Below are 14,709 nucleotides of genomic sequence, written 5' to 3'. Positions count from 1 at the left end.
ATAAGAGCATTACATGCATAATCGCATTTGCGGTCACTATTGATAATGGTGTTTTCCGCTAATGGAACATTTGTGCTTATAGTCTACTACCATGTGCGCATTACTGCGCTTATAATGTGAAGAAATAGCCTAATACTTTATCAACATTTTAAGTTTAACGTTCTGATCTGTTGCGTCAGCCACATTGCATAAAAAGGTTTTGATGCTAGTGGTTGTATTAATTTGGGATCTGTCGCATCCCACAACTGTCCCAGACTATGTTTGGAATATTTATTTCTCGCACAGAATAGAATTGGTCGACTTTTGTGGGGATAGTATATTGACATAGGCTAGTGCTTTTGCTGTTCGTTAGGCCTACTCATCTTCTTGGTTGACGAAAAGTAAATGTGGACAGTTCATCTGACGTTTTCAATATGCACCTCAGAATTGGATAATGACTCGTGCAGTTGCGTCCCCGACGTGTCCGTCTTCACTTGTAGCCTGTGAGAAAGACCCGATCACGTGACAGAGAGCCGTGTGCGTGAGAGACGTTTCGGATTGCGCAGCACACTCAGGGAGAAGGGCACAAAGCAGCACTCCGGGCCACAAAGGGCATGATTTTCTTTTAATGGTGCATTACGACCACAAAGGGGATGCCACTATGAAATTCGAGGCATCATCAAGTGCTTGTCAAATTGTGAGAGACTATTGGAGTGTGTACAGCCTGAGAAAAAAAACAGCCCATGCCTTTCAAGCGACTTTCTTCAAATCATCATTAGTCTCATCATGCAGCCTTAGTGTATTAAAAATCAAAACACATAGCCCAACGTTTACAGAACTAAAGTTACATTAATAACTCTAAATTAATTAATTGTATTCTTCATACTATAAAATAATGCCACAGAATGATAAGCAGATCTTGTCTGCTAAATTAACTAGTGTAGCCCACAGCCACATCAGGACCTAACCTAAGGAGAACTCAGAGTATGCTATTATTTTCTTCTGAAATGGACTACGTTTTCTTCATAGCATGCTTCTTTAGACCTGTCTAAAACAGATAATGGATTTATTGTGGAGGTTATATTACATAGCCTAAAATACATTTTTAAAAGTCTAATAAAGCCATGTGTGGACGCCAGGAGATGTTTTGTATTAATTAACGGTCAAATACCGTGAGACCGACAGTTATTTGCTTGACAATCACCGGCTGACGAGATTTCGTGACCGCCACAGCCCTAGTTGTGTTGACTGATTTGCAGGTCTGTTTGCGTACTCCTGTGGTTGTGTGGTGGTGGTGGAGAACCTACACACTGGCTCCCAGAGACACTGGCTGGGCCACACTGAAGAGATCTCCTGTCTGGCTGTTACCAATGACGCGCAGGTAGGCCTCCAGTCTCCTCTCTTGCATGAGCGATGATGATGAAGGTGGTGGACTGTGCTGGTGCCAATAAGGATGACTCATTCTCTGCGTCTCAACCACTGTCTGAATGTGGTTTCTCTCTGTGACTAGTTGTGCTAAGTCTGAATTACCCTGTTTTTAAAGTAATTGTGACTTTGATCCCTTCTAACTAGACAGTTGATTTTATGAGTCATTACATGTCTCTGACGGTGTGTTGTTCTCTTTCAGACGGTGGCCTCGGCGGCAGGGGGCAGCGGTGGCTCCAGGAGCCTGATATGCATCTGGAACGTTCAGGACGGAACCTGCAGTAATACCATCTCCTACCACCGGGGGGCGGTGCAGGCCCTGTCCTTCTCCAGGGATGATTTCTTCTTCCTCACTGTGGGTCAGTGGAAAAGTCCTTCAAGGACAAGTGGAGTAGAGTTTCACTACATAGCGTTCACTTATCCAGTCACATACAGATCAATGATTACCTCAAGGATGTGAGATAGAAAATGTTTTTTTTAAAGGTATTTGAATCTGCCCTCCTGCAGGGGACTTCACCGACCCGGAGGTGGCGCTGTGGAGCACCAGGACCTACCAGCTGCTGTCCAGGGTCAGCGTGTCCGGCCCGCTCCACGACGTGGCATTCAGCCCCTCTGCAGCCAGCCAGCTGGCCTGTGTGGGCAGCCAGGGACTCTACTTCTGCAACACCCACACACAGGGCATGGACGTGGAGCTCAAGGTAACAATAGAATTAGAATGAATTTCTAATTAATTGTATTTCTAAGAAGATAACCCTGATACTTTTTTCACACTATCGTACCGACCCAAACTATGCTCTTTTGGCCTGCTTTCTAGAGAATATGTTTCGGTGTAATACCAGCCTTCTTTTGTTTAACACTGCTCATTTCCTGCCTGGTTTGGGCTGGGCATGTCTAGCTAACTAGAGCCCCTCTGCTTGGATAAAAATCAGGCCGGCACCAGGTATGTTCAACATGTCCTCCCTCATAGGAAGACATATATTTCCACATAACGAGGACAACGGTTTTTTTTTAAACAAAGACTGAAGAAAAATGTCCACTTTGTGTGGACAATAAAGTTTTTCAAATTCTAGGTGCAGAGAGTATGTGTGCCAGAGGAGGTGGGTGATGTGGCGCTGACAGCTTTGTGCTACAACGCCAACTTCATCCTCTTCACGGGCACCAACAGCGGGCATGTGTGTGCCTGGGACTGCAACACCCAGCGTTGCTTTATGACCTGGGAGGCTGACCAGGGGGAGATCGGTCAGTTATATTTTAATAATGTTACTCATAGCAGGCACTCTTAACCAAAGCTTATCCAGACTTCATTCAACTAAAGTTGGTAAATAAACACATTTCACAATCCTTGCAAATAAACCCGTCTCCAAAATAGGTTTGTCAGTCTGTATGTACAGTATTAGTGTACGTTTGTGTGTTTCTAGGAGTGCTGCTGTGTCGGGGGAACCGTCTCTTGACGGGCAGTAACACTCGCAGGCTGAGGCTGTGGGGTGTGGCAGCTGTACAGGGCATGAGGCCTGGAGGAGAGGCCTCTAACACAGAGGACAGGTCTGTTGCTCACCGCACACTCCTTCTCAGCCTACACATTCTACTCCTTACATACCTTTTCCCTCATCCTCCTATGTTACATAGAGTATCTTCTCATGACATGTCTTTAAATCCCATTCATCTCTGGCCTGTTGTTTTATATACTTTGAACATTTGGTATTTAGTTAAAGCTGCAATATGTAACTTTTTGAGGGGACCTGATCAAATTCACATAGAAATGGTAGTTACCGATCTGTCATTCTCATTGAAAGTAAGTCTAAGAAGCGGTAGATCTGTTCTAGGTGCGCTATTTCTAAGCTTCTAGTTTATTTGTCTTTTATGGCGGAGCGATTTCTGCATACAACATGGAAAGTGTTGTTTACATCCCTGTTAGTTACACCTGTCTAACATCCTGTTAAATAGGTGTGGCATATCAATAAGCTGATTAAACGGCATTATCATTACACCGGTCCACCTTGTGCTGGGGACAATAAAAGGCCACTTTAAAAGGTGCAGTTTTGTCACACAACACAATGCCACAGATGTCTCCAGTTTTGAGGGAGTGTGCAATTGGCATGCTGACTGCAGGAATGTCCACCAAAGCTGTTGCCAGATAATTTAATGTTAATTTCTTTACCATAACCCTCCTCCAACGTCATTTTAGAGAATTTGGCAGTACGTCCAACCGGCCTCACAACTGCAGACCACGTGTAACCACGCCAGGCCAGGACCTCCACATCTGGCTTTTTCTCCTTCCGGATTGTCTGAGACTACCGGTCTGTGGGTTTGCGCAACAGAAGAATTTCTGCACAAACTGTCAGAAACCGTCTCAAGGAAGCTCATCTGCGTGCTCGTTGTCCTCACCAGGGTCTTGACCTGACTGCAGTTTGGTGTCGTGACGACTTAAGTGGGCAAATGCGCACCTTCAATGGGCACTGGCACGCTAGAGAAGTGTGCCCTTCACGAATGAATCCCAGTTTTAACTGTACCGGTCAGATGGCAGACAACGTTTATAGGGTCGTGTTGGCGAGTGGTTTGCTGAAGTCAACATTGTGAACAGATTGCCCCATGGTGGAGGTGGGGTTATGGTATGGGCAGGCATTAGCTACGAACAACCAACACAATTGCATTTTATCAATGGCAATTTGAATGCACAGAGATGTGACGAGATCCTGAGGCCCATTGTCGTGCCATTCATCCGCTACCATCACTTCATGTTTCAGTATGATAATGCACGGCACCATGTCACAAGGATCTGTACACAATTCCTGGAAGCTGAAATGTCCCAGTTCTTCTATGACCTGCATAATCACAAGACATATCACCTGTTGAGCATGTTTGGGATGCTCTGGATCGACATGTACGAGAGCATGTTCCAGTTCCCGCCAAAATCAAGCAACTTTGCACAGCCATTGAAGAGGAGTTGGACAATATTCCACAGGCCACACTCAACAGCCTGATCAACTCTATGCGAAGGAGATGTCGCGCTGCATGAAGCGAATGGTGGTCACACCAGATACTGACTGGTTTTCTGATCCAAGGCCCTACTTTTTTTTAAGGAACTCTATCTGTGACCAACAGATGCACATCTGTATTCCTAGTCATATGAAATCCATAGACTAGGGTCTAGTTTAATTTATTTCAATTGACTGATTTCCTTGTATGAACTGTAACTCAGTTTATTTGCATTTATGTTTCGGTTCAGTGTACATGTATTGCATCAGAGCGATCTTGTGAGGCTATTACATTTTATATAGAGAACCACTCTTATTCAATGAATTGGCGTATTTGATCTAATGGTCTACTCTCATTGGTCCTTGCCTCTGTCTGTCAGAGGTGCTCTGGTGCTATTGGAGCAGGAGATGATGCTGGACGGGACGGTGGTGAGCGCGGCCTTTGACGACGTCATGGACATGGGCATCGTGGGCACCACTGCGGGTACCCTGTGGTACATCAACTGGGTGGACAACACCAGCATCCGCCTCATCAGCGGGCACAAGAGCAAGGTACAGTGCCGGGTTTTTGCCAGCGTGTGCATGCATTTATGACTTTTGGAGCCTATGTGAGCGTTCATTGTTGACGCCTCTATCCGTACATTGAATGACCCGCTCTCCCCCCCCCCCCCCCCCCGGTGGTCAGGTAAATGACGTGGTTTTCAGCCCAGACGAGAGCCACTTTGCCACGTGTGGGGAGGACGGCAGTGTGAGGGTGTGGTCGGCCCCCAGCAACGAACTGGTGGTGCAGTTTCAGGTGCTCAACCAGGTGAGACGGCAAGACAACTACAGGAACCGCTAAGGCTAAGATGGCCGTGTGGATTCAAGAAAATACTTTATAACGTTAAAGTGTTACGTCGCTGTGACGGATCTCCACTCATATGGATCATTTTTGGTTTCTAATCGAAAAGGACAAAGTGGTGAGACTCGCAGTTTTAATACATGTACAAAATGATCCTCTCTCCCTAAAAGCATGATGGACATGACAGTTTTAAGTGTAAGGGGAGGATAACTTGGGCCAGCAGACAATCGATCTGAGATCCACTTAAGTTTCAGTCATGGGATTTTTGTTGTTGCTTTAACCCCTTATTACACCTATATACATTAATACATTGTAACAGCAGCCATAAGTATTACAATGCAAATATTATAAAGCGCTTATAAACAACAAAATGTTGTGAAGCATGTTATAATTAGAACTATGACATGAACAGAGCTATTATTTTCAACGACCGCGTTACACAGGCTAAATGGCTGTATATCACATGCTGTAACAATTCCACTATGACATGTTACCTACAAGGCTACATTCCACATAGAGAGAGAAGCTCCAACGCATCATGCACCAGTTATAAACCTAGGAGTCTGACTGTCAATATCTACTCCCCTGATTTCCCCCCCCCCCCCCCCCCCCCCCCCCATCCCCGTCTTGTCTGTCAGAGCTGTGGTAGTGCGTGCTGGAGCCCGGTCGGCAGTCCCTCTAAAGGGGCTGCCTGTGTGGTGGGGGGGTACAGCGACGGAACCCTAAGGATCTTTCGCCTGGCCTCCTCAGAGATGGAGCTCAAGCTGCACCCACACCCTGTGGCCGTCACCGCCATCCAGTACTCTGCTAACGGTGTGTGTGTGTGTGTTTAGGAAGGTCACTGTCAATGCTACCAGTGGACGTTGTCTCGTGTGTGAATTTGGTAGTCGGACACTGCTGATTCTGCTTTCCTATTCATGTTTAGGATGTGATGGCACTCTTTCTGTTGGGACACCGTTTGTATGTCATTTCACTGGGATGTATAATGATACACATGGCCAATAACGGAGGTTATATGTGACCTCTGACCCTCAGGTCAGGTGATCCTCTCTGCGGGGAGGGACGGCGTGATGGCTGTCAGCAGCCCAGTAACCGGGCTTACCGTCCGAATCATCAGCGACCACAAGGGGGCACCCATCACTACCATCCAGTGTGTGAAGAAACAGGTCAGGGCCCGTATTCACTCATCGGAGTAGGAGTGCAGATCTAGGATCAGTTTTGCCTTTCAAATTATAATGAATACAAGGGGGGACCCGATCCTATAGTATACATAGAATGTCTAAAACATACTTCTGTGTGACGTCTTCTGAGGTTACTAGTGTAACTGTTTTTGAGGAGCTGCTAAGAATCTACATGAAGGAATTGTGTCGTCATGCATTTTGTCCACCAGTACAAAGAATTTGGGCTTGAAGGAAACGAGATGTGGTTGGCTGCCAGTGCAGACAGACGGGTCAGCGTTTGGACAGCTGATTGGATGAAGGACAAGTGTGAGCTCCTGGACTGGCTCACATTTCCAGCCCCTGCCAATCCTGAGGTAAACCTCTCTTCATAGGCATACACACACATGCACACAAAATGAATAACATGGAAATCTATCTGTTAGACAAGCACTTTCAGGTGAGGATTTTGTTCAGGATGGTGGGAATTCAGACCCAAGTTATGCGCGTGCGCGTAAATGTAACTTCATTCCCTATTTATGCACTTTTCTCTCTGTGTTCTGAACTTGGACTTAAAGCTGCAATATGTAGGCGACCCGACCAAATTCACATAGACAAGTAAGTTATAGCTCTGTCATTCTCGTTGAAAGCGAGTCTAAGTGGTGGATTTATGCTATGTGCGTAATTTCCATGCTTCCCATTCTTAAGTATTGTTTTTTTTTGTCTTTTAATTTCAGTTTCGTACACCAGCTTCAAACAGATGAAAATACAATATTTTTGGTTATAGAAAATATATTTCACAGCGGATTAACTGGTACAATGATTCTCTACATAATGACTGCTTTTTTTGTCACCGTAAACTGAAATTAGGCGAACTATTTGAATTTTATCAACCAGGAAATGGCGGAGTGATTTCTGCATATTGTACCTTTAAGCATGGGGAAATGCATGTGCCAGCAAGGTGTTCTTTTGGGGGGGTAGATCAGAGGTGTGTCTACAGATACGTGGCAGAGGTGTGTCTACAGATACGGAAATCATGAATAAGTTTGAGTTAACCTGTTTGTTCCAAGTGGGAAAAAAAACATCTGATAGAAATAACACACTGCTCTCCATGCAATTTAATTTCAAATTAATAAGAGCTTTGATAAGAGCTAGGTAAATTAGTAATCCGTTTGGAGAAGGGGATTGTAAAATACAAATAGCAATTGTTTTAGATGATTTTTCCTTCTGATCGCTGGAGACTAATGTGAAACCAGTCATGGAAGGAAACTGGAAAGCATATCAAGATGACGGGTATTTCCACCCCATTTCCCACAATGAAGTATAACATTTTAAAAAGTATATAAAAAAAAAAAGCATTAGGGTAGGTCTGAATACTAAATACTGAGAAGAGCTTCAATCAAAACGAGTAAAAAAAAAAGTCTGAATTGGCCCCGAAGTGAAGTGCAAGATGAGATGTGATATCAGTCAATTACTGTTTTTTTTTTTACTTGAAAAACCTTTTTCAACCTTGCGGGCGTTGAATAGTTTTACTGTGAACATTTCTGTGTTTTAAAAGTCCTCTCTATCTCTCTTTATTTCTGTCTTTATCAGGAGTCAGACAGCCTTCCTCCCAGCCTGGCTGCTTTCAGCCCCATAGACCCTGGCCTGGTGGTGTACACAGGCTATGGAGTGGAGAGAGAGCTGTCCTTCTACAGCCTGGCCAAGAAACGGGTCATAAAGAAGATTGCACTGTCCCATTGGGCCATGTGCTTCAGCCTCTCCTCCAAGGGTCGCCTCATAGCGGTGGGCTCAAAAGGTGCATGTCACTTCTCTTCTACCTCTCTCATTTCAGTTTTACAATGTGACTGGTGCGTCTTGTGTTTTGTTGTAAAAGGCACTTTGTTTGCTAGCAAGGACTGAAGCATTAAAATAAACTACAATAAAAACCCATCAAAAGCAGACCAGCTTGGCACAGGCTTGCTTGGTATTTTCGAATTTACAATGCAGCATCAGTTTGACAAATCACCAGCATGTGTGTCTCTGCACAGTTCTGTGCGCAATGATACATTCTGTGTGTATGTAAATAGGTTGCATGAAGCTGCTGTGTGTTTTGTCTCTCTCTCTCTCTCTCTCTCTCTCTCTCTCTCTCAGAGCGAGTGCTGAAGCTCATCAAATCATCCAGCGGTAGGTTCCAGGACTTCCTCCACCACAGTGACTCTTTGCAGACCTGTCGATTCTCCCCCTCAGGGAAACTCCTCTTTACCGTTGCCTACAATGAGATCCTGCTGTGGGAGGTGCAGGGCCTTTAGAACAAGATAGACCACTATATATTAGTAGACTGAACTATATTATTAAAGGACAATCAGGGGAGGATCTACTGTATAGACCCAAGCTTTCACCATTGGTCCTAGTTAGTATGGATTTCTAGATTGACATGAGGTGTTGGTCATGTCGGTTAATTGAAACACTGCTCTCCTGTCTGCATCAACCCTTGGTTGGTTGTAGGTTAAAAGTCCTCAATACTCACGCTCGCAAGTGCCTCAGTTCAACTGACGAAGGAAATTGAATAATTGATCATTTTGTTTACTTTAGTCATTTTAATTCTGAGGTTTTTATCAGTCCTGTAAATTACTTTTTATATTTGAAGAAAATATTTTATTTATATGGGAGCCTCTTTTGTCTGTTCAGTGGTTTTACACTTGATGGGAGGGATTTTTGTTTTGCATTTTATGTTCTTAAAATTACAATATGCTATGTCCATCAGCCAATACGGTCATTCAGTCTAAATTATGCACTTAAATGTTTTGTCCATCAATGTTCCACACTTGTATATATTATTTCAACAAAGAAATTTCAATAAAGGTTGTCACCTCAAATTAAACCCTAAATTGTCTCATTAATGTAATTGTTTTTTGTGATGCAATTGCAAGGTAAGTATATTTCCACAAATTTTCATTTCACCTTTATTTAACAAGGTAGGCTAGTTGAGAACAAGTTCTCATTTGCAACTGCGACCTGGCCAAGATAAAGCAAAGCAGTTCGACACATACAACAACACAGAGTAACACATGGAATAAACAAACATACAGTCAATAATACAGAAAAAGTCTATATACAGCATGTGCAAATGAGGTAGGATAAGGGAGATAAGGCAATAAATGGTACATAGTGGTGAAGTAATAACAATATAGCAATTAAACACTGGAATGGTAGATGTGCAGAAGATGAATGTGCAAGTAGAGATACTGGTGTGCAAAGGAGCAAGATAAATACAGTTTGGGGATGAGGTAGTTGGATGGGCTATTTACAGATGGGCTATGTGCAGTGATCTGTGAGCTGCTCTGACAGCTGGTGCTTAAAGCTAGTGAGGGAGGTAAGAGGCTTCTGTGATTTTTTTTTTGCAGTTCGTTCCAGTCATTGGCAGCAGAGAACTGGCGGCCAAAGGAAGAATTGGCTTTAGGGGTGACCAGTGAGATATACCTGCTGGAGCGCGTGCTACGGTTGGTTGCTACTATGGTGACCAGTGAGCTGAGATAAGGCGGGGCTTTTATCAAGCAGAGACTTGTAGATCTGGAGCCAGTGGATTTGGCGACGAGTATGAAGCGAGGGCCAGCCAACAAGAGCATACAGGTCGCTGTGGTGGGTAGTATATGGGGCTTTGGTGACAAAACGGATGGCACTGTGATAGACTGCATCCAATTTGTTGAGTAGAGTGTTGGAGGCTATTTTGTAAATGACATTGCCGAAGTCAAGTATCGGTAGGATAGTCAGTTTTACGAGGGTATGTTTGGAAGCATGAGTGAAGGATGCTTTGTTGCGAAATAGGAAGCCGATTCTAGATTTAATTTTGGATTGGAGATGCTTAATGTGAGTCTGGAAGGACAGTTTACAGTCTAACCAGACACCTAGGTATTTGTAGTTATCCACATATTCTAAGTCAGAACCGTCCTGAGTAGTGATGCTGGACGGGCGGGCAGGTGCGGGCAGCGATTGGTTGAAGATCATGCATTTAGTTTTACTTGCATTTAAGAGCAGTTGGAGGCCACGGAAGGAGAGTTATATGGCATTGAAGCTCGTCTGGAGGTTAGTTAACACATTGTCCAAAGAAGGGCCAGAGGTATACAGAATGGTGTCATCTGCGTAGAGATGGATCAGAGAATCACCAACAGCAAGAGCAACATCATTGATGTATACAGAGAAGAGAGTCGGCCTGAAAATTGAACCCTGTGGCACACCCATAGAGACTGCCAGAGGTCCGGACAACAGGCCCTCCGATTTGACACACTGAACTCTATCAGAGAAGTAGTTGGTGAACCAGGCGACGCAATCGTTTGAGAAACCAAGGCTGTCGAGTCTGCCAATAAGAATGTGGTGATTGACATTGTCGAAAGCCTTGGCCAGGTCGATGAATACGGCTGCACAGTAATGTCTCTTATCGATGGCGGTTATGATATCGTTTAGGACCTTGAGCGTGGCTGAGGTGCACCCATGACCAGCTCTGAATCCAGATTGCATAGCGGAGAAGGTACGGTGGGATTCGAAGTGGTCGGTAATCTGTTTGAAGACCTTAGAAACACAGGGTAGGGTAGGATAGATATAGGTCTGTAGCAGTTTGGGTCTAGAGTGTCTTTCCCCCCCAATCTATGGGAATCTCAGACGATACGAGAGGTTGAACAGGCTAGTAATAGGGGTTGCAACAATTTCGGCAGATAATTTTACAAAGAGAGGGTCCAGATTGTCTAGCCCGGCTGATTTGTAGGGGCCCAGATTTTGCAGCTCTTTCAGAACATCAGCTATCTGGATTTGGGTGAAGGAGAAATGGGGAGGCTTGGGTGAGTTGCTGTGGGGGGTGGAGGGCTGTTTATCAGGGTAGGGGTAGCCAGGTGGAAAGCATGGCCAGCCGTAGAAAAATGCTTATTGAAATTCTCAATTATAGTTGATTTATCGGTGGTGACATTGTTTCCTAGCCTCAGTGCAATGGGCAGCTGGGAGGAGGGCTCTTATTCTCCATGAACTTTAGTGTCCCAGAACTTTTTTGAGTTTGTGCTACAGGATGCAAATTTCTGCTTGAAAAAGCTAGCATTAGCTTTCCTAACTGCCTGTGTATATTTGTTCCTAACTTCCCTGAAAAGTTGCATATCACGGGGGCTATTCAATACTAATGCAGAACGCCACAGGATGTTTTTGTGCTGGTCAAGGGCAGTCAGGTCTGGACAGAACCAAGGGCTATATCTGTTCCTGGTTAAAAAAAAATTGAATGGGGCATGCTTATTTAAGATGGTAAGGAATGCACTTTTAAAGAATAACCAGGCATCCTCTACTGACGGGATGAGGTCAATATCCTTCCAGGATACCCGGGCCAGGTTGATTAGAAAGGCCTGCTCGCAGAAGTGTTTTAGGGAGCATTTGACAGTGATGAGGGGTGGTAGTTTGACCGCAGACCCTTTACAGATGCAGGGAATGAGGTAGTGATCGCTGAGATCTTGGTTGAAGACAGCAGAGGTATATTTGGAGGGCAAGTTGGTTAGGATGATATCTATGAGGGTGCCCGTGTTTACGGATTTGGGGTTGTACCTGGTGGGTTCATTGATAATTTGTGTGAGATTGAGGGCATCAAGCTTAGATTGTAATGTTATGTCATCAAATGAAATTCTGACTTTGGTTGAGCTGAGGGGGCATTGAATTGCAAGTATTTAGACAGCTATGTACCGGAAGCTGCATTATCGCTCGCTATCTAGTGTGACGTGCATTTAGCCAGTACTGAGAAATTCTGTTTTTGTTTATTGAATGTGTCATTCTGATTACACAACAAGGTTTGGGATGATGCATAGTTTTGCAAGTAGTTTTTTTTGTTTTATTTAGAAAAAAATGAGAGAGAAGAATGCATCTTTTAGTGGTTGATTTTGTATTCCTTAAGCAGGGTGACACGCTAAAGCTCTTAATGTTTGTGATGTCTTTGACTGGATTTTTTTTTTACCCATTATCTCTTTCCCCATCACTGATAGAGTAAATGAGGAGGTGTAGATGATGATGAGAAGAACTGCTATAGTGACTTCCCTTTTCTACTTCAAGATGAAATCTCTTCAGATGACGGTGTTGAGAAAAGTGATAAAAGGGAGACATTTGCAGAGAGAGAATAATGTGACCGTGTTGAAGTACTACTCTGTCAGTTACACGGCACGCACAGTTAATCAACAAAACAAACTGCCTTTGTAATGGGAGTGAATTTATGCTTCTGGATTCTTGGTGAGTTAGCTCATTTCTCCATGGTAGTGGAGGGCCTTCCAACTGTAGGAGGTTTTAGTTGCCTGAAATAAAGATGAGGGCATCTCATAGATTGAGAGACTATCTGTTTGTTTGTAATTTGACACTTCCCAATGGCATGACTGCACTGGTCTAAAGGATATGCTTGCATGTATATAGAGGCATCATTTGTTTATGTCTGATATTTCTATTTTTTTCCTACAGGTCTCTACCTGGCCCTACCTTTGGAAGGGATTTATCCTCCACTCTGTCAAACAGGGTATAAGATTACTATGATTGGAAGTGGCTGTTATGGTAAGATCAACTGATTTACCCTGGTGATGAAAAAGATCACTGTGTTTTAATGGCAAGTGTAGACAGCAGGGTATTGCTTATTTCATCTCTATCTGTTGCCTTTTACAGGTTCACATCTAGGATAAGAAGTTTAGAATTCAGACTTACCAAGAGGTTAGAGTGAGAATGATGGTGTCTTAAAGAATGCATTCACTGTTCATTAGCCGAAACTGTTCTCTATTCTCACTCATTTCAAGCCAACCAACTAACTGACTAATACCTAAGATCTGTCCTAACCTCAAATACTTATTTGGTGTTCTGTAGATACAGATGAGTGTGTGGAAGATCCCTCCGTCTGTGGGAACCATTCTACTTGCTTCAACACCCTTGGTAGTTACCACTGTCGGTGTCATCCTGGGTTTGAATCTAGGATCACTTATTTCACTTCCGCAGATGGATGTACAGGTCAATGCTGTGTTATTAAGATTGACTCTGATGTTATTAATAATAACTAATAATAGCTTTAATTCCTTACCACTAATATGGATAAAACGGGATAATTAAAAGCTACCACTGTCAGTTTTAAAATAATGATAATGTTGTAGCATACATTAGGGTCTGAAATTATTGACACCCTTGATAAAGATTTAGCAAAAAATAAATACATAATTCAAATACTGAGCTATATCGTATGCTCAGAAATGTTGGGAAATTATAGGATTTTATACTAATACAATTGCTCAGAGAAGGAGATTTTGTTAAACAAGTAATTCTATTTTTTCCCTCAAAGGTAGGGGTAAAAATTGACACCTGTTTTCAATACCTCACCTTGCAAGGATAACGGCACTGAGCCTTTTTCTAAAATGTTTGGAGTTGTGGAACAGATTGGGAGGGATCTTAGACCATTCCTGCATACAGAATCCTTCTAGATCCTTGATATCATGTGTCTGCGCTTATGGACTGTCCTCTTCAATTGAAACCACAGGTTTTCAATGGGTTTCAAGTCCAGAGAGTGAGATGGCTATTCCAAAAAATATATATTTTTGGCCAATTAGACATTTCTTTGTGGATTTTGATGTGTGCTTGGGGTTTATTGTCTTGGTGGCAGATCCACTTATGGCCAAGTTTCAGCCTCCTGACAGAGGCAACCCGTTTTTTGGTTAAATTACTTGGTACTGGATAAAGTTCATGATGCCATTGACCTTAACAAGGGCCTCAGGATCAGTGGACTTGCACTACAGTGGTGGTTTTGGTGTGGAAATGACAATGCATTAGCAGAAAAGAACCCCTTTCACCTACTATAAAATATGGTGGTGGATCCTTGATGTTATGGGGCTATTTTGCTTCCACTGGTCCTAGAGCCCTTGTTAATTTTTTGGCCAAAAACCTGGTTGCCTCTGCCAGGAGGCTGAAACTTGGCCGCAAGTGGATCTTCCAGCAAAACAATAACCCCAAGCACAAATCAAAATCCACAAAGAAATAGTTAATTGTCCACAAAATAAAAATGTCTAACCCATTGAAAACTTGTGGTTTAAATTGAAGAGGACAGTCCATAAGCGCAGTTAAAAGATATATCAAGTATCTGGAAGGATTCTGTATGGAAGAATGGTCTAAGATCCCTAAAATGCCGCTATCCTCACAAGGTGAGGTATTGAAAGGTACTGAAAATAGGGGTGTCAATCATTTTGAGCCTAACTTTTTAAAGATTTTTATTGTATTACTTGTTAACCTCTAAAAGTCTAAGCCTTTGGCAAAACAGACAGTTGAAAACCTTATGATTTTATTTTCGGACTATCTGTCCTATATCTAAGAC

General features: G+C 43.3%; 1 protein-coding gene across 1 annotated transcript in view; it reads left to right on the top strand.

The window, feature by feature from the left end:
- Window positions 1-9,240, top strand: part of wdr90 (WD repeat domain 90) — a 50,723-nt gene extending 41,483 nt beyond the window's left edge. The window contains exons 31-42 of the mRNA XM_014158909.3: window positions 1,239-1,360; window positions 1,607-1,763; window positions 1,912-2,102; window positions 2,475-2,643; window positions 2,823-2,946; window positions 4,760-4,931; window positions 5,065-5,187; window positions 5,859-6,033; window positions 6,256-6,386; window positions 6,611-6,754; window positions 7,971-8,175; window positions 8,511-9,240. Of these exons, the coding sequence (XP_014014384.3) occupies window positions 1,239-1,360; window positions 1,607-1,763; window positions 1,912-2,102; window positions 2,475-2,643; window positions 2,823-2,946; window positions 4,760-4,931; window positions 5,065-5,187; window positions 5,859-6,033; window positions 6,256-6,386; window positions 6,611-6,754; window positions 7,971-8,175; window positions 8,511-8,668 (1,871 nt within the window). The 3' untranslated portion in view covers window positions 8,669-9,240. The remainder of the gene's footprint in view (window positions 1-1,238; window positions 1,361-1,606; window positions 1,764-1,911; window positions 2,103-2,474; window positions 2,644-2,822; window positions 2,947-4,759; window positions 4,932-5,064; window positions 5,188-5,858; window positions 6,034-6,255; window positions 6,387-6,610; window positions 6,755-7,970; window positions 8,176-8,510) is intronic.
- The last annotated feature ends 5,469 nt before the right edge of the window (window positions 9,241-14,709 follow it).

This window comes from Salmo salar, chromosome 19 (assembly GCF_965601325.2).
Source record: "Salmo salar chromosome 19, fSalSal1, whole genome shotgun sequence".
NCBI lineage: Eukaryota > Metazoa > Chordata > Actinopteri > Salmoniformes > Salmonidae > Salmo > Salmo salar.
Note: the sequence above shows the minus strand (reverse complement) of the source record. Positions and strands in the feature narration are given on the sequence as shown.